Genomic DNA, 19,833 nt, shown 5'->3' on the forward strand with positions numbered 1-19,833 from the left:
TACTTTTCTACTTTTACTTGAGGAACATTTTGAATGCAGGACTTTTACTGTAACAGAGTATTCCTACACTCTGGTACTTCTACTTTTACTCAAGTACAAGACCTGAGTACTTCTACTTTTACTCTCAAGTACAAGATCTGAGTACTTCTACTTTTACTGAAGTACAAGATCTTAGTTATCCCACCTCTGGCAGTGAGATATTTAAATAAATATACCTAAATCCAACTTAATGAGGCCTAAAGAACACTTTGTTCTAGATATGTGGTGCGAAAAAAACGGAACAATGCTTCTAAATGTGTAATTTTATTAACACAATTTATATTGTACATTTCACCAGGGCTATCTAGGTCAGGATGTGATGAAACATCCCAGCATTCACAGCAAACAAAATCCTAAAGATCCCAACTTAAACCAAGGATAACAAGGAACATAATAACAAGCATATGTGAGTAAATACAAAATAAAATCATGCAGCAAAAGTTATATTGATGTTCAAATAGAGAATAAAATGTAATACACTTCATTTTTAAAGTTACATCAGTGTTAGATAAGATGATATTTGTAATAAAAGATACATCATTTGCATTTCCTTTCAAGACTTTGACAATAAACAAAACATTACATAAGGGATCTAAATAAAAAAAGACTCCCTGAAAAGTTAAAGGCACCAAAGCACACCTTAGTTCTTTATAGTGGAAAACATGCAAAGAGGGACCTCTGGTGGGGAATTTAAAATCTGCAAATAGCTCACAGTGAGCAGGATGGAAGATTAAAGTTCATTTGAAGCCACGTTAAACATTAACCCAATGAGTATAAGTATTCAAATTGAATACTGCTTCAACACTATGCATGCTATAATACACATCCTTTTACCAACAGTTCATTTACTTAATTACTGCATCATTATGACAAAAGATTATTTAAATGGAGTATGCTTTTTTTTTTAGATGCAAAATGTAATAAAAATAGGTAATATTTAAACTCACAATCAGTTTATACAATATGTGTAGAGACATGAATACAACAATAAGAGCACAGCATCTTAATGCATCAATTCAGAACCATTTAGGAACAATTACTACTTACATTTGACCTTTACTGCAAATAAAATAGTATAATTAGTAGTGTCGTGAATTTTCCAGCATTTTTCCTTGTCATTTTAAAATCTACAATTGTAAACAATGTCCAGTGCTTTAAATGTTTGGGGTTTTCTTCAGTTGTGGAAACATTTGTTGCATTTTCCTGAAAAAATATTGCAGGAATGATGATTTGCAAAATGCCAACCACTCTTTGCATTTACCAAAAAAAACGTTGTCTAGTATCTGAGGATTGCCCCTTTTCCTCTCAATAACTTCTTAAGCTCACAACATCTCAGCAGTGTTTCCACTGGGAGCATAAAGACGAAGTCCTGCGTAGAGAGGCTCAGTGAAAGTGGTCTGGACTCTGTGCAGGAGGGTCATGGTTTCCTCTGAGACGCTCCAGAAGGACAGAATTCCTGCACTTTGATCCAGGTAAACTCCAACTTTGGAGGACTTAGGACCTAAGACAGGTGTTGTGAAAGTGTTATGTTTGAAATCATAACACTTTTTGTAAAAACCTAATGCCCACGACTTGTCACTATATCCAAATTTTTCATTTACAGTTTCATTGTCTTTGTATGCTACAGCCACTGCAATTCCTCCCACACCTTTCTCCACCTCCCAGTAACAACGTCCAGTCAGACTCTCTTTACTCAGGACCTGCCAACAATCAATGAACCTTTCTATGTGACTAGGATAACTTTGTTCTAGTGTTGAAGTTGCTTTTCGGTTCCCCACAGATAAGTACATACGTGCGCTTGCTGTGTTTGGATCCAGTGTGATTTTACGTGAGTATTTCAAGTATTCAGCTCTGGTCTGGGGCTGTGGTTGTGACAGTAATATGTCCACATCCACTTCAGTCGGTGAGACATTTGTCCATTTCTCTTTCAGGACGTCCAGTAGTTTATCTCTGAATTTTGACAAAGCGGCTTTCACATCTTCAAAGTAGCTCAGAGGACGGACGTTGATGCTGGATGATTCTGTAGATTCACCGAGAGGTGGCAGTGAGGGGTAGCTTTGAATAAACTGGGTGTGATCCTCTGTGTGAGAGAGCAGCTCAAGTGTAGCGTCTTTCTTCTTCAGATAAGAGATCTCCTTATGCAGCTTCTCCTGAAGCTTTCTGACTCGATTCACTTCAGTTTTTTGCTCAGATCTGACCTGCTGCTTCACATCAGAGCTTCTTTTCTCCATGAGACGGATCAGCTCAGTGAACATCTTCTCACTGTCCTCCACTGCTTTATCAGCAGAGCCATTGACGGCCTCCACCTCCTGCTGAAGCAGCTTCACCTCCTTCTCTCTGTCCTGGATTCTCTGCTGGATGTTTTGTCGACTCCCCTCCAGCTCTCTCTCCCTCTCAGTCCTTTCTGCTGCAGCTGACACTGTGTCGTGGCCTTTGTGTTCGTCCACAGAGCAGAGATAACAGATACACTGCTGATCAGTGCGGCAGAACATCTTCATCACCTCGTTGTGACGAGAGCAGATGTTCTCCTGGAGCTTCTTGGAGGGCTCCACCAGCTTGTGTTTTCCAAAGGCAGGAGATTCATAGTGAGGCTGGAGGTGTTCCTCACAATAAGAGATCAAACACTGCAGACAGGACTTACAGGCTCTCAGTTTTCTCCCAGTGCAGACATCACAGGCCACATCTTCAGCTCCAGCATAGCAGTGATCAGCAGGAGCAGCTTGGAGTCCAGTCTTCTTCTGTTTCTCCACTAAATCTGCTAACATGATGCTTTTCAGCAGGACAGGCCTCGGTGTGAAGCTCTTTCTACACTGAGGGCAGCTGTAGACTTCCTTCTCATCCTCTTTGTCCCAGTGGGTTTGAATACAATTCATGCAGAAACTGTGTCCACAGGGAATAGTCGCAGGATCCTTAAGTACATCCAGACATATCGAACAGCAAATAGCGTCCTGGTCCAGCTGAGCTCCTTTCTGTGCCATTATGCCTCCCTTACAGCGAGTGACAGTCTGCTGTTATATAGCCTGCCAGCTCACTCACTTCACAACAGTTATGATTCACCTAAATCGAAACATAAGTTCTGTGAAGGGGAGGGAACAAGTGATTATCTGTGAGATCTGCAGAAAGTAGGACAGGCTTACACGCTTAACTTCATTCCAGAAAGAGGAGCGGTTTTATAATATACAGGGTTCAAGGATTCAAAATTTCAAGGCTTTTATTGTCATTCGTACATAGCTACAGTGTAGTTATGTCGATGGAAATCTTAGGTCACATGCTCCTCCAACAGTGCAACACAATACAACAGATAACACAGGGTGTGTTTAGTACTCTTTATTCCCGGAATTAAGCACATTGTGACAACAGGACTTTGAGCTGACTGAATGATCTTTTAAATGACGATACCGCTGCCAAATAAATTAAGTGGAACACAAGGGACAATATTTCCCTTTGTGATGTAGTGGAGTATAAGTATAGGATAGTATAATACAAAATACTTTAAAGTAAAGTAACCAAGAACTGTAGAGTAAAAGTTCTTAGTCACTTTTGAACTCGTATGTAATGTGCTGTAAAATTAAAGTTTATTTATTTTTAAATATAATTTTTATTTCTGATAGTAAAAGCCAGAATGAAATGAAGATTATTCCAATCAAAAGGAGCTTTGTATTTAAATGACCTGCTTCCTTGAAAAATTAGGGACAAATAAAGTGAACACATTTAAAGATAAACCTTATCCAATGAAACTGTCTTCTAGATTGAGGCTGCAGCCAATTGGTGACTTCTTAAATACTGACAAAAAGAAGATCATTAATGCCTGCATCATTTTACAGTAAATATCATATCACAGTTCCTTCATGCTGCCACTTGGAGCCACCAGTGCTCCATGTTTCCTGTAATGCAACTTCAAGTGACTTAACTCAGCCAAACAAAAACCTGCATTGGTTGTAGGCAAGCAATCGTTTGTATGTTTAAAGAGCTATTTTATTATCTTAAGGTGGAAATGCATTTACTCACATTCTGTATTCAAGCAGAATTTATATATTATAGACAGGATGGGTGTACCTGCGTTTCTTTTGAATTTATCTTTCTTGAACTAGTAAAGGGAAAAGAGACTGCAATACTGTTTTTGTTTTTTACCTTATAATAAATGTCCAGAGGATCTTTCGAGGGGGGGGGGGGGGGGGGGGGGGGGGGGGGGGGGGGGGGGGGCGGAAGTCATTTCTAAATAAAAGCCCTGGTCTGGTAAAAGTGGGGATGCCTTTTTTAAGTGTTTTTAACTTATCGTTAGAAATAACAAGAGAGAGCCGTAGAGACAATCTTTAATGTCCTCTCAGTCTATTTTGATAAGACTAGTTTTCCAATGTTCGGTTAATTTGGAAAAATATTGATCGATAACTCACACAACAACACAAACGATGTCTCTTAACAACCATAGTTAGGTAGACGAGGAGGTTCAGCCTTATTTGCCTGCTGGTTGAATACTATATTCTGTAGTGCCGAGAGACGGGAGTCAGAGGTGGTGTGTCAAAAGACAAAGCTAGTCTTTTATTCAACATGGAACAGCATGTAAACAAACTCAAGCCCGGGGAAACTCACTGACCGGAAAACGGAAGTTCCTCTAAACTAAAATGTCCGTGCGGAACAATACCCCCACCCGTAGTTCCGTGGGTGAATTATGTCAACCCACCACACAAGCCCCCCCAGGATTCACCCATGATCAAAATCATTGCGTCGGGGAGGAAGGACCACCCGACCCCGGCGAGTAAGGACAACAGGGGCCGAAGAGGGCGGGGCCGCAGGCGTGCCCTTGCCGTCGACAAGCTCAGAGGGCAAGGGCATCCACGAGGGCGAGGGCACCCTGACAGGGGGCGGGACAAGGGAGGACGGCCCGACGTGGGGGCAGAGCCAACTCCAACAGCCTGGAAACGTCCACATGAGCAGGCTTACGGCCCGTCCACACAGCAGCGTTAAAAAAAGCTTCCAACGCTTCTGCCCATTCACTTTGAATGGGGTGACGTCACTTTGCCTCACTTTTCGCCGAACTGCATTGTGGGAAGCAGAGCGGAGATTTTCCAGGCATCTCAGGATTCAAAAGTTGAGCAATGTTCAACTTTTGAAGCTGAGGTGGAAGCGTCAGCCAATCAAATCCCGTGTATGCAAATCTGACAGTTCAAGTGCGAGCCAATCAAACCGCGTGTAAGCTGGGAGAGACATACCGCAGGTCATTTCCTCGTATTCCAAAAAATGGAGGAGAAATTAGCGGTAGGGAATCACCCGGTGCTTTATGACCAGTCCCTATTTACCTACCGGGATACAAACCGGAGGAGCCAGGCATGGAGGGAGGTGGCAGAGACAGTGGTAGGTTTTAGCCTGTTTGGGGAGTTTATATCCAGTTTACTTCGGGCTTTTTATTTTTTTTGCTTCGTATGTCGGGGGCGGGAGATTCATGTGATTGGTTGTTGGTCGCGTTGCTCGCAAAAAATCCCCAAGCTTCAGATACGCCCACCTCCAAGATTTTTTTAACGCTGCTATGTGGACGCTCCGTAAATCCTATCAATGGACACAGTCTCAGGTCTGCCACCAACGTCCACCACCAGGTCCTTGTCCCCGTGCCGTATGACCCTGAACGGGCCGTCGTAGGGGTCCGCGGTGGGCGTCGTGACGAAGAAGACAAAATCCGCCCGACCGTAGCCCGGGGGAAACCCGGAAAGCGGGGTGGGGTTGCTGTGCTGCGATGTGGGACAGGTGTGAATGTCCCGGCGGGTCTCCAGCAGGGAGGAGCTTGCCTAGCTGCAGACCAGGGCACAGTGGCGCACCTGAGGCTGAACATAACCCACAGGAGCTTATCCACCCAGTTGCCGTCAGTCAAGCCGGCACGCAGGGTTGCCTTCAGGGATCGGTGGACACGCTCACATAAGCCGTTAGCCTGGGGGTGATAGGCGGTGGTGCGGTGGTGCGGTGGCGCGGTGAAGCTTGACCCCCAAACCCTCGGCAACTGCGTTCCAGAGCTCCGAGGTAAACCGGGAGCCACAGTCAGAGGAGAGGTCATATGGGGTCCGGAAGCGCGCCACCCACGTGCCGATTAATGCACTGGCCACGTCAGAAGATGCGGTGAGGGGAACGCCCTCTGGCCAGCGGGTCGTCCTGTCCACCATCGTGAAGAGGTAGGTGAAACCGTGAGAGGGGGGCAGTGGACCTACGAGGTCAAAATTGACATGGTCAAACCTCCTCTCGGGAACCGCAAAAAGTTAAAAAGGGGCTCTAGTATGGCGGTGCACTTGAGCCCGTTGACAGGCCATGCATGAGTCGACCCAGGTCTTCACGTCCTTCTTAAGCCCCTGCCACACAAACTTCTGCTACACCAACTTCACGGACGGTTTCTTGCCGGGTTTGGGAAGGTTGTTAATCGCCTCAAAAAGGGGTCTGCGCCAGTTCGCAGGGACTGGCGGTCGAGGCTTGCCTGTGGAGAAGTCGCATAACAACTTTGCGCCTGAGTCAACGACCGCGACCTCCTCCAGGCGTAATCCTGATTCTGAGGCCTTGAGGGTCTGCACCCCGTGGTCAGAGGCCTGGTCCGTGCTCATGCGGAGGTAATCGAGGCCCAGCTGCACAGCTCCGATGACCGCTCTGTAGATGCAGTCCCCGACCACGTTAGCCTTACCAGCGAAATGTTGGATGTCAATGTTGTACTCGGATATGTACGAGATCTGGCGTTGCTGGTGGGCGGACCCCAGCATGGCCACCTTGGACATGCAGAATGTGAGTGACATGTGGTCCACTAACGCCGTAAACTCACGGCCTTCCAGCAGGAACCGGAAGTGGCGAATCGCCAACCAGAGGCCAAGGAGTCCCCTGCCGAACGCGCTGTACTTGTGCCGCCTGGGGGTTAACTGTTTGGTAAGTGACTGTCAAAATGCTTATTTCCCAATTTGGGATGTATAAAGTATCTATAAAGTATCTATATATCCATCTTTATTTTGAAAAGTACAACCGGAAGTCTTCCTTCACTGCACGGCTAACGTCCAAGCTAACGGCTAAACCGCAGAGAAAACGTTCATTAGGGATAAACAGCAACAACAACAATATTGACTCATCGCTTCACTCACCTGTCTCTCCGGAGCGACCACACGGTTCTTTAAACCTTCATTTCCGAGTTAAACCATAAACTCTGGAAGGACATTTGGTTAAAAGCCGACAAAAACACATTCATGTCATCTAAAAACTCACCTACAAAACATCGAGTTAGACAGAAATCACCGGAAGCACTTCAAAATAAAAACACGACGGGTCTGATTTAAAGGACACCGAACGTTATCTCTTTTTTATTTAGGCACAGTGGTGAAAAGTAACAAAGTAGATTTACTCAAGTGCTGTACTTCAGTGCAATTTTGAGATACTTGTACATGTTATGCTACTCTGTACTTCTACTCCACTACAGTTCAGAGGTAAATGGTGTACTTTTACTCCACTAAATGTATTTAATACCTGTAATTACTTCACAGATGTGGATGAATGATGTGAAATATAATCAAGTGTTAAATCAGACTTTAGTTCCACCTGGAGTAAATTCACAAGCTACCCTGCAGTATACAAAGTCATTCAAACTAGCTGCACCTTTACCAGCTTTGAGAACACTTTAATGATCAATCATTATAAAACATATCATATATATTATTCTGAAATGGACCAATCTGCACAATCACTACTTTTACTGTCGCTACTTTAACTATATTTTGATGATAATACTTTTCTACTTTTACTTTAGTAACATTTTGAATGCAGGACTTTTACTGTAACAGAGTATTCATACACTCTGGTACTTCTACTTTTACTCAAGTACAAGATCTGAGTACTTCTACTTTTACTCAAGCACAAGATCTGAGTACTCCCACCATAGCAGTGAGATATTTAAATACATATACCTAAATCCAACTTAATGAGGCCTAAAGAACACTTTGTTCTAGATATGTTGTTACGGTTTTGTATTTATGTTTTCATTTTCCACCTTTTGTTTTGAAATGTTTTCCTCCTTGTGTCTTCTCTGTTCCTTCTTCCTGTGTTTGCCTTCCTGTCATTAGTTCCCCTGGTGTGTCTGATTGTGTTCACCTGTTGCCCTTGTGTTTCTGCCTCTCTTACCCCAGCTGTGTCTTGTCTTGTGATTACCCCTCCCTGTATTTAGTCTTGTCTCTTCCTGTGTTCCCCTGTCGGTTCATTGTTGGTTTTTCCTGTCTTCCTCCATGTCAGTCACGGTTGTCTCTCCTGTCTCCCTCCATGTGGGTCATGGTCAGTTTTTTTGTACAACCCATTTGTTTCATGCCTTGTTTTGATCAGCTTTTAAAATAAAGCTCGCTTTTTTGTTACGAGACCTGTTACCTTTTTGATAGTCTGCATTTGGGTCCTACCCTTCCACGCCATCCTAACAGAATGAACCGACCAGCTTTGGACTCAGCAGACTCGGATCGTTTTGCTCTACAGGCAGAATGTCTTGGGTACTCTCTGAAGTACATTTTTTATACCTGGAATGGCGCCTCTTCTAGACGTGGTAGAGAGGCTGCGTTGAAGGAGGCACGTCAGGAGGTTGCTCGCCAGCCCTGGCTTAGGAGCATGTTGCCTGAGTGGCTACAACTTTTCACAAGTAGTCCTGAGGACTTGTCCGAAGCCTCTAACCCTTTCCTGGGGTATGACCAGGCCTGGGGAGGCCCACAGATCCTCCAAAGAATCTCTAGGAGACGCAAGACCAAGATTCCAGCCCGTGCTCCAGTGGTTCCAGCTCCATTCTCTGGCCCTTTTTTGGGATCCCGCCTGGCGTTTGGAGGTCCACGGAGCCTCCAGGGGGCCTCGGAGAAACGCAAGGTCGGGAGGCCGGCTCGTGGTCCAGTACCGGCCCACACAGCCATGGATCCGTGCACCAGTACCGGCCCACACAGCCATGCTTCCGTGCTCCATTACCTGGCTCACACAGCCAGGGTCCAGGCTTCTGTTCCGTGCCCAGCAGCCATAGTCACTGCTCCAGAACCGGACCTTACAGTCATGTTTCCGTGTTCCAGTGCCGGTCCACACAGTCATGGTACCGTGCTCCAGTACCATCCCACACAGCCATGGTTCCGTGTTCCGGTTCCGTGCCCAGCAGCCATGGTGCCTGCTCTAGTACCGGCCCACACAGCCATGGTTCCGGCTCCAGAACCGGCCCATATAGCCATGGTTCCAGCCCCAGTTCTGGCCCCAGCAGCCATGGTTCCGGCCCCAGTTCTGGCCCCCAGCGGCCATGGTTCCGGCCCCCAGCAGCCATGGTTCCGGCCCCTGTTCCCTGGTCCCAGCAGCCATGGTCCCGACTTCAGTTTCGGCTGCAGTACTGGCTCCCCGGCCGACGCCAGCCCCCCCGTGTCCTGTCGGTGGTCCGGCCGACTCCAGCACCCCGTTCTCCTGTCGGTGGTCCGGCCGACTCCAGCACCTCGTGTCCTGTCGGTGGTCCGGCCGACTCCAGCACCTCGTGTCCTGTCGGTGGTCCCGCCGACTCCAGCACCTCGTGTCCTGTCGGTGGTCCGGCCGACTCCGGCACCTCGTGTCCTGTCGGTGGTCCGGCCGACTCCGGCCCCCCGTGTCCTGTCGGTGGTCCGGCCGACTCCGGCCCCCCGTGTTTTGTCAGTGGTTCGGCCCACTCCAGCCCCTCGTGTTCTGTCGGTGGTCCGGCCGACTCCAGCACCCCGTGTCCTGTTGGCTCTATGGCCGACGCCTACCCCATGTCCTGTGATGTTGGAGGTCCCGCCGACTACTCTTCTGCCGGGGGTCCTGCCAACCCTATGTCCTGTGCTGTTGGAGGTCCCGCCGACTACTCTCCTGCCGGGGGTCTTGCCAATCCTATGTCCTGTCCGTTGGGGGGGTCCCGCCGACTACTCTTCTGCCGGGGGTCCTGCCAACCCTATGTCCTGTGCTGTTGGAGGTCCCACCGACTACTCTCCTGCCGGGAGGTCTTGCCAACTCCATGTCCTGTCCCATTGGGGGTCCCGCCGACTACTCTCCTGCGGGGGTCTTGCCAATCCTATGTCCTGTCCCGTTGGGGGTCCCGCCGACTACTCTTCTGCCGGGGGTCCTGCCAACCCTATGTCCTGTGCCGTTGGAGGTCCCGCCGACTACTCTTCTGCCGGGGGTCCTGCCAACCCTATGTCCTGTGCCGTTGGAGGTCCCGCCGACTACTCTTCTGCCGGGTGGGTCTTGCCAATCCTATGTCCTGTCCCGTTGGGGGTCCCGCCGACTACTCTTCTGCCGGGGGTCCTGCCAACCCTATGTCCTGTGCCGTTGGGGGTCCCGCCGACTACTCTTCTGCCGGGGGGTCCTGCCAACCCTATGTCCTGTGCTGTTGGAGGTCCCACCGACTACTCTCCTGCCGGGAGTCTTGCCAACTCCATGTCCTGTCCCATTGGGGGGTCCCGCCGACTACTCTTCTGCCGGGGGTCTTGCCAACCCTGTGTCATGTGCCGTTGGGGGTTCAGCTGTGGGTCCTGCCAACCCCATGTCCTGTCCCGTTGGGGGTCCCGCCGACTACTGCTCCGCCAGGTTTCCTGCCAACACCAGATCCTGTCCTGTTGGGGGTCCCGCCAACACCTGCTCCACCAGATTTCCTGCCTACACCATGTCCTGTCCTGTTGGGGGTCCCGCCGACACCTGTCCCGCCGGGGGTCCTGCCAGCTCCATGTTCTGTTCTGTTGGGGGTCCCGCCGACACCTGTCCCGCCGGGGGTCCTCCCAACTCTGTGTCCTGTCCTGTTGGAGGTCCCGCCGACACCTGTTCCACCGGGGGTCCTGCCAACTCTGTGTCCTGTTCCGTTGGAGGTCCAGTCGACACCAGCCCTTGCTCCATCCGGGGTCCCATTGACACCAGTCCATGTCATGTCCAGGATCCCGTCTACGCCTGTTCCGTCGGCTCCGGTTCCTGTCTGGCCGACAACGGGTCCTGCCCGGCCTCCGGAGCTGTCCCGTCAGCGCCTTCCTGCCCGTCCTCCGGAGTTGTCCCGTCAGCACCTTCCTGCCCGGCCTCCGGAGCTGTCCCGTCGACGCCTTCTTGTTCGCCCTCGAGCCCGGCCCCCTGAGTGCCGGGGCCTTCGCCCTCGAGCTCGGCCCCCCTGATTTCCCCAGCCGTGGCCTTCGCCCTCGAGCCCGGCCCTCCTGACGCTTTCAGCCGCTGCCTTTGCTCTCATGCCCGGCCCCCTGAGTTCGCCCGCTGTGGTCTTCGCCCTTTTTTGAACTCTGCCTTGCCCCCGGGCCGTCCGCCCGAGACCCCCTCCTTGATCTCTGCCTTGCCCCCGGGCCGTCCGCCCGAGACCCCCCTCCTTGATCTCTGCCTTGCCCCCGGGCCGTCGCCCGAGACCCCTTCCGGGTCCTCCGCTGTGCCCCTGGGCTGTCAGCCCAAACCCGTCCTCCAGACCCCCTCCACCCACCCTGCTGGAATTTTTTTGGACTTTTGGGGGTTTTCTTGGGACGTCTGGAATCCGTCCCTTGAGGGGGGGTTCTGTTACGGTTTTTGTATTTATGTTTTCATTTTCCACCTTTTGTTTTGAAATGTTTTCCTCCTTGTGTCTTCTCTGTTCCTTCTTCCTGTGTTTGCCTTCCTGTCATTAGTTCCCCTGGTGTGTCTGATTGTGTTCACCTGTTGCCCTTGTGTTTCTGCCTCTCTTACCCCAGCTGTGTCTTGTCTTGTGATTACCCCTCCCTGTATTTAGTCTTGTCTCTTCCTGTGTTCCCCTGTCAGTTCATTGTTGGTTTTTCCTGTCTTCCTCCATGTCAGTCACGGTTGTCTCTCCTGTCTCCCTCCATGTGGGTCATGGTCAGTTTTTTTGTACAACCCATTTGTTTCATGCCTTGTTTTGATCAGCTTTTAAAATAAAGCTCGCTTTTTGTTACGAGACCTGTTACCTTTTTGATAGTCTGCATTTGGGTCCTACCCTTCCACGCCATCCTAACATATGTGGTGCGAAAAGAAACGGAACAATGCTTCTAAATGTGTAATTTTATTAAGTTTATCATCACCTTCACACAAATTATATTGTACATTTTACCATGGCTGATATCCAGGTCAGGATGTGATGAAACATCCCAGCATTCACAGCAAACAAAATCCTAAAAATCCCAAGGATAACAAGGAAACATAATAACAAAGGTGTTATCTCTGGTGGGGAATTTAAAATCTACAAAAAGCTCACAGTGAGCAGGATGAAAGATTAAAGTTCATTTGAAGCCACGTTAAACCATTAACCCAATGAGTATAAGTATTCAAATGGAATACTGCTTCAACACTATGCATGCTATAATACACAACCTTTTACCCAACAGTACATTTACTTAATTACTGCATTATGACAAAAGATTATTTAAATGGAGTATGCTTCATGTTTTTAGATGCAAAATCTAATTATTAAATGCAATTAAAATAGGTAATATTTAAACTCACAATCAGTTTATACAATATGTATAGAGACATGAATACAACAATAAGAGCACAGCATCTTAATTCATCAATTCAGAACAAATTATGAGAAATTAGTACTTGAATTTTACCTTATTGCAAATAAAATAGTATATATCACAGTATAGTGAATGCCTGAGTACTTTTCCAGCATTTTTCCTTGTCATTTTAAAATCTACAAATGTAAACAATGCCCAGTGCTTTAAATGTTTTGGGTTTTTCTTCAGTTGTGGAAACATTTGTAGCATTTTCCTGAACAAATAATACAGGAATGATGATTTGCAAAATCTTTTAACTAACTGCGTCATAAGTGCCAACCACTTGTTGCATTTACCAAGTTGTCTAGTATCTGAGGATTACCCCTTTTCCTCTCAATAACTTCTTAAGCTCACAACATCTCAGCAGTGTTTCCAATGGGAGGACTAAGACGAAGTCCTGCATAGAGAGGCTCAGTGAAGGTGGTCTTGATTCTGTGCAGGAGGGTCATGGTTTCCTCTGAGACGCTGTAGAAGGACAGAATACCTGCACTTTGATCCAGGTAAACTCCAACTTTGGAGGACTGAGGACCTGAGACAGATGTTGTGATAGTGTTATGTTTGAAACCATAACACTTTTTGTAAAAACCTAATGCCCATGACTTTTCACTATCTCCAAATTGTTCATTTACAGTGTCATTGTCTTTGTATGCTACAGCCACTGCAACTCCTCCCACACCTTTCTCCACCTCCCAGTAACAACGTCCAGGCAGACTCTCTTCACTCAGGACCTGATGATATGCGGTGAACCTTTCTGTGTGACTAGGATAATTTTCTCCTGGCGTTGAAGTTACTTTTCGGTTCCTCTCAGATAACAAAAAACGTGTGTGTGCTGTGTTTGGATCCAGTGTGATTTGACGTGAGTATTTCAAGAATTCAGCTCTGGTCTGGGGCTGTGGTTGTGACAGCAATATGTCCACATCACTCACTGTCAGATAGACGTTTGTCCATTTATCTCTCAGAACATTTCGTAGTTTATCTCTGAATTTTGACAAAGCTGCTTTCACATCTTCAAAGTAGCTCAGAGGAAGAACGTTGATGCTGGATGATTCTGTAGATTCACTGAGGGCTGGCAGTGAGGGGTAGCTGTGCAGAAACTGGTTGTGATCCTCTGTGTGAGAGAGCAGCTTCAGCTCAGCGTCTCTCCTCTTCAGCTCAGCCATCTCCTGCTCCAGCTTCTCCTGAAGCTCTTTGACTCGACTCACTTCTCTCTTCTGCTGGGATCTGACCTGCTGCTTCACATCAGAGCTTCTTTTCTCCATGAGACGGATCAGCTCAGTGAAGATCTTCTCACTGTCCTCCACTGCTTTATCAGCAGAGCCATTGACGGCCTCCACCTCCTGCTGAAGCAGCTTCACCTCCTTCTCTCTGTCCTGGATTCTCTGCTGGATGTTTTCTCGACTCCCCTCCAGCTCTCTCTGCCTCTCAGTCCTCTCTGCTGCAGCTGACACTGTGTCGTGGCCTTTGTGTTCGTCCACAGAGCAGAGATAACAGATACACTGCTGATCAGTGCGGCAGAACAGCTTCATCACCTCGTCGTGATGAGAACAGATGTTCTCCTGGAGCTTCTTGGAGGGCTCCACTAGCTTGTGTTTTCCAAAGGCAGGCGATTCATAATGAGGCTGGAGGTGATTCTCACAATAAGAGATCAAACACTGCAGACAGGACTTACAGGCTCTCAGTTTCCTCCCAGTGCAGACATCACAGGCCACATCTTCAGCTCCAGCATAGCAGTGATCAGCAGGAGCAGCTTGGAGTCCAGTCTTCTTCTGTTTCTCCACTAAATCTGCTAACATGATGCTTTTCAGCAGGACAGGCCTCGGTGTGAAGCTCTGCCTACACTGAGGGCAGCTGTAGACTTCCTCCTCATCCTCTTCATCCCAGTGGGTTTGAATACAATTCAAGCAGAAACTGTGTCCACAGGGAATAGTCGCAGGATCCTTAAGTACATCCAGATATATCGAACAGCAGATTGCGTCCTGGTCCAGCTGAGCTCCTTTCTGCGCCATTATGCCTCCCTTACAGCGAGTGACAGTCTGCAGTTATATAGCCTGCCAGCTCACTCACTTTAGAACAGTTATGATTCACCTAAATTGAAACTTAAGTTCAGTGAAGGGGAGGGAACAAGTGATTATCTGTGAGATCTGCAGAAAGTAGGACAGGCTTACACGCTTAACTTCATTCCAGAAAGAGGAGCGGCCTTATAATATACAGGGTTCAAGGATTCAAGATTTCAAGGCTTTTATTGTCATTCGTACATAGCAACAGTGTAGTTATGTCGATGGAAATCTTAGGTCACAGGCTCCTCCAACAGTGCAACACAATAAAACAGATAACACAGTGTGTGTTTAGTACTCTTTATTCCCGTAATTAAGCACATTGTGACAACAGGACTTTGAGCTGACTGAATGATCTTTTAAATGACGATACCGCTGCCAAATAAATGAAGTGGAACACAAGGGACAATATTTCCCTTTGTGATGTAGTGGAGTATAAGTATAGGATAGTATAATACAAAATACTTTAAAGTAAAGTAACCAAGAACTGTAGAGTAAATGTTCTTAGTCACTTTTGAACTCATATGTAATGTGCTGTAAAATTAAAGTTTATTTATTTTTAAATATAATTTGTATTGAATACATTTGTATTTCTGATAGTAAAAGCCAGAATGAAATGAAGATTACTCCAATCAAAAGGAGCTTTGTATTTAAATGACCTGCTTCCTTGAAAAATTAGGGACAAATAAAGTGAACACATTTAAAGATAAACCTAGATTGAGGCTGCAGCCAATTGGTGACTTCTTAAATACTGACAAAAAGAAGATCCTTAATGCCTGCATCATTTTACAGTAAATATCATATCACACTTCCTTCATGCTGCCACTTGGAGCCACCAGTGCTCCATGTTTCCTGTAATGCAACTTCAAGTGACTTTACTCAGCCAAACAAAAACCTGCATTGGTTGTAAGCAAGCAATCGTTTGTATGTTTAAAGAGCTATTTTATTATGTTAAGGTGGAAATAAACTAAGTGCATTTACTCACATTCTGTATTCAAGCAGAATTGATATATTATAGACAGGAGGCGTGTACCTGCATTTCATTTGTTTTTATCTTTCTTGAACTAGTAAAGGGAAAAGAGACTGCAATACTTTTTTTGTTTTTTACCTTATAATAAATGTCCAGAGGATCTTTCGAGGGGGGGGAGGGCGGAAGTCATTTCTAAATAAAAGCCCTGGTCTGGTAAAAGTGGGGATGCCTTTTTTAAGTGTTTTTAACTTATCGTTAGAAATAACAAGAGAGAGCCGTAGAGACAATCTTTAATGTCCTCTCAGAGTCTATTTTGATAAGACTAGTTTTCCAATGTTCGGTTAATTTGGAAAAAATATTGATCCATAACTCACACAACACAAACAATGTCTCTTAACAACCATAGTTAGGTAGACGAGGAGGTTCAGCCTTAATTGCCTGCTGGTTGAATACTATATTCTGTAGTGCCGAGAGACGGGAGTCAGAGGCGGTGTGTCAAAAGACAAAGCTAGTCTTTTATTCAACATGGAACAGCATGTAAACAAACTCAAGCCCGAGGAAACTGACTGACCAGCAAACGGAAGATCCTCTAAACTAAAATGTCCGTGCGGAACAATACCCCCACCCGTAGTTCCGTGGGTGAATTATGTCAACCCACCACACAAGCCCCCCCAGAATTCACTCATGATCAAAATCATTGCGTCTGGGAGGTAGGACCACCCGACCCCGGCGAGTAAGGACAACTGGGGCCGAAGAGGGCGGGGCCGCAGGCGTGCCCTTGCCGTCGACAAGCTCCGAGGGCAAGGGCATCCACGAGGGCGAGGGCACCCTTACAGGGGGCGGGACAAGGGAGGACGGCCCCGACGTGGGGGCAGAGCCAACTCCAACAGCCTGGAAACGTCCACATGAGCAGGCTTACGGCCCGTCCACACAGCAGCATTAAAAAAATCTTCCAACGCTTCTGCCCATTCACTTTGAATGGGGTGACGTCACTTTGCCTCACTTTTCGCCGAACTGCATTGTGGGAAGCAGAGCGGAGATTTCCAGGCATCTCAGGATTCAAAAGTTGAGCAATGTTCAACTTTTGAAGCTGAGGTGGAAGCGTCAGCCAATCAAATCTCGTTTATGCAAATCTGACAGTACAAGCGCTAGCCAATCAAACCGCGTGTATGCTGGGAGTGACATACCGCAGGTCATTTCCTCATATTCCAAAAAATGGAGGAGAAATTAGCGGTAGGGAATCACCCGGTGCTTTATGACCAGACCCTAATTACCTACCGGGATACAAACCGGAGGAGCCAGGCATGGAGGGAGGTGGCAGAGACAGTGGTAGGTTTTCGCCTGTTTGGGGAGTTTATATCCAGTTTACTTCGGGCTTTTTTTTTTTTTTTGCTTCGTATGTCGGGGGCGGGAGATTCATGTGATTGGTTGTTGGTCGCGTTGCTCGCAAACAATCCCCAAGCTTCAGATACGCCCACCTCCAAGATTTTTTTAACGCTGCTGTGTGGACGCTCCGTAAATCCTATGGACACAGTCTCAGGTCTGCCACCAACGTCCACCACCAGGCCCTTGTCCCCGTGCCGTATGACCCTGAACGGGCCGTCGTAGGGGTCCGCGGTGGGCGTCGTGACGAAAGGAGACAAAATCCGCCGACCGTAGCCCGGGGGAAACCCGGAAAGCGAGGTTGCTGTGCTGCAATGTGGGGACAGGTGTGAATGTCCCGGCGGTCTCCAGCAGGGAGGAGCGCTGCCTAGCTGCAGACCAGGGCACAGTGGCGCACCTGAGGCCGAGCATAACCCACAGGAGCTTATCCACCCAGTTGCCGTCAGTCAAGCCGGCACGCAGGGTTGCCTTCAGGGAACGGTGGAAACGCTCACATAAGCCGTTAGCCTGGGGGTGATAGGCGGCGGTGCGGTGAAGCTTGACCCCCAAACCCTCGGCAACTGCGTTCCAGAGCTCCGAGGTAAACCGGGAGCCACGGTCAGAGGAGAGGTCAGATGGGGTCCGGAAGCGCGCCACCCACGTGCCGATTAATGCACTGGCCAAGTCAGAAGATGCGGTGAGGGGAACACCCCCTGGCCAGCGGGTCGTCCTGTCCACCATCGTGAAGAGGTAGGTGAAACCGTGAGAGGGGGGCAGTGGACATACAAGGTCAAAATTGACATGGTCAAACCTCCTCTCGGGAACCGCAATAAGTTAAAAAGGGGCTCTAGTATGGCGGTGCACTTGAGCCCGTTGACAGGCCATGCATGAGTCGACCCAGGTCTTCACGTCCTTCTTAAGCCCCTGCCACACAAACTAACGCCGTAAACTCACGGCCTTCCAGCAGGAACCGGAAGTGGCGATTCGCCAACCAGAGGCCATGGAGTCCCCTGCCGAACGCGCTGTATTTGCGCCCCCTGGGGGTTAACTGTTTGGTAAGTGACTGTCAAAAAGCTTATTTCCCAATGTGGGATGTATAAAGTATCTATATATCCATCTTTATTTTGAAAAGTATAACCGGAAGTCTTCCTTCACTGCACGGCTAACGTCCAAGCTAACGGCTAACCCGCAGAGAAAACTTTCATTATGGATAAAACGGCAACAACAACAATATTGACTCATCGCTTCACTCACCTGTCTCTCCGGAGCGACCACACGGTTCTTTAAACCTTCATTTCCGAGTTAAACCATAAACTCTGGAAGGACATTCAAAAGCTGACAAAAACACATTCATGTCAAATAAAAACTCACCTACAAAACATCGAGTTAGACAGAAATCACCGGAAGCACTTCAAATAAAAGCACGACGGGTCTGATTTAAAGGACACTGAACGTTATCTCTTTTTTATTTAGGCACAGTGGTGTAAAGTAACTAAGTACATTTACTCAAGTACTGTACTTAAGTACAATTTTGAGATACTTGTACATGTTATGCTACTCTGTACTTCTACTCCACTACAGTTCAAAGGTAGATGGTGTACTTTTACTCCACTACATGTATTTAATACCTTTAGTTACTCTACAGATGTGGATGAATGATGTGAAATATAACCAAGTGTTAAATCAGACTTTAGTTCCACCTGGAGTAAATTCACAAGCTACCCTGCAGTATACAAAGTCATTCAAACTAGCTGCACCTTTACCAGCTTTGAGAACACTTTCATGATCAATCATTATAAAACATATCATATATATTATTCTGAAATGGACCAATCTGCACAATGACTACTTTTACTGTCGCTACTTTAACTATATTTTGATGATAATACTTTTCTACTTTTACTTGAGTAACATTTTGAATGCAGAACTTTTACTGTAACAGAGTATTCCTACACTCTGGTACTTCTACTTTTACTCAAGTACAAGATCTGAGTACTTCTACATTACTTTTACGCAAATACAAGATCTGAGTACTTCTACTTTTACTCAAGTACAAGATCTGATACGACCCCCGGTTTGATGATTGACAGGTCACAGAACAATGGGAGCTATCTACCCTTACCCACAATTTAAAGTAATTCACACAGACTCTCTCTTCTTTACTCTTCTCTCTGTGAGGAGCAGCAAGTTCAGCTGTCAGAACAAAGTGAAAAACAAACAATGGCATAAAATATTATTAATATGTCGGGTTGTAATACATTTATTTATTTTCTTCTCAGAGTGTACCAGAATGCATAGTTTATGTTAGTATTTCTAAAAATCTCAATTTTTTTGTTTTTTTTAATCCCAAATAGTGTTTTTGATGACCAAAATAAATGATGAATTTAAATCGACATTTCACTGAAACCTTGACTGAAGCAGCAGGGGAGTACATGATGGTTAAACGTCTCATGATGCTTTGCTGTGGGTCTTGATACAAGTGATTTTGTTTTTCGTCCTTTAAAGTACATACACATACATCTAGATACTTTTGTTCTACTTGCTTTCATTTAGTTTTATGGTTTTAGCAATATTTCTGGTCATGTGGTTTCAAAGGATTCAGTTTAAGATAATGTTTTGTTATAATCTGGCCTATATTTAAGGTCATTAAGCCACATGGAGAGGGAGATTTACTTTTCAGAAGTTTTTTCTTGACATGTTATCCTGTTAACAACAACAGCCTAATCACCATTGCACACACTTTAAAAAGACAAGCTTCTGAAACATTAATGCAAATGTAGCAGGTTGGAAATGCTATATGTTAAGTTTGACTTAAACAGACACCCCCCCCCTATTTTTTGTTAATAATATAATCTTTCCAACACACTTCGAACTCCTAACATTTAGACAATAATACTGTAGTGTCAGTAGATGGCGC

General features: G+C 46.7%; 2 protein-coding genes across 2 annotated transcripts; both read right to left on the reverse strand.

The window, feature by feature from the left end:
• Positions 1-284: 284 nt before the first annotated feature.
• On the reverse strand, positions 285-3,057 carry LOC117483791 (tripartite motif-containing protein 16-like). Its single transcript, XM_034132141.1, has one exon. It carries the CDS (start codon positions 3,015-3,017, stop codon positions 1,362-1,364), a length of 1,656 nt encoding a protein of 551 aa, XP_033988032.1. The 5' UTR covers positions 3,018-3,057; the 3' UTR covers positions 285-1,361.
• Positions 3,058-12,455: 9,398 nt separating this feature from the next.
• Positions 12,456-14,595, reverse strand: LOC117483792 (tripartite motif-containing protein 16-like). Its single transcript, XM_034132143.1, has one exon. The coding sequence runs from the start codon at positions 14,534-14,536 to the stop codon at positions 12,881-12,883; it is 1,656 nt and encodes a 551-aa protein (XP_033988034.1). The 5' UTR covers positions 14,537-14,595; the 3' UTR covers positions 12,456-12,880.
• Positions 14,596-19,833: the final 5,238 nt, after the last annotated feature.

The sequence above is a fragment of the Trematomus bernacchii genome, unplaced genomic scaffold (assembly GCF_902827165.1).
Source record: "Trematomus bernacchii unplaced genomic scaffold, fTreBer1.1, whole genome shotgun sequence".
NCBI lineage: Eukaryota > Metazoa > Chordata > Actinopteri > Perciformes > Nototheniidae > Trematomus > Trematomus bernacchii.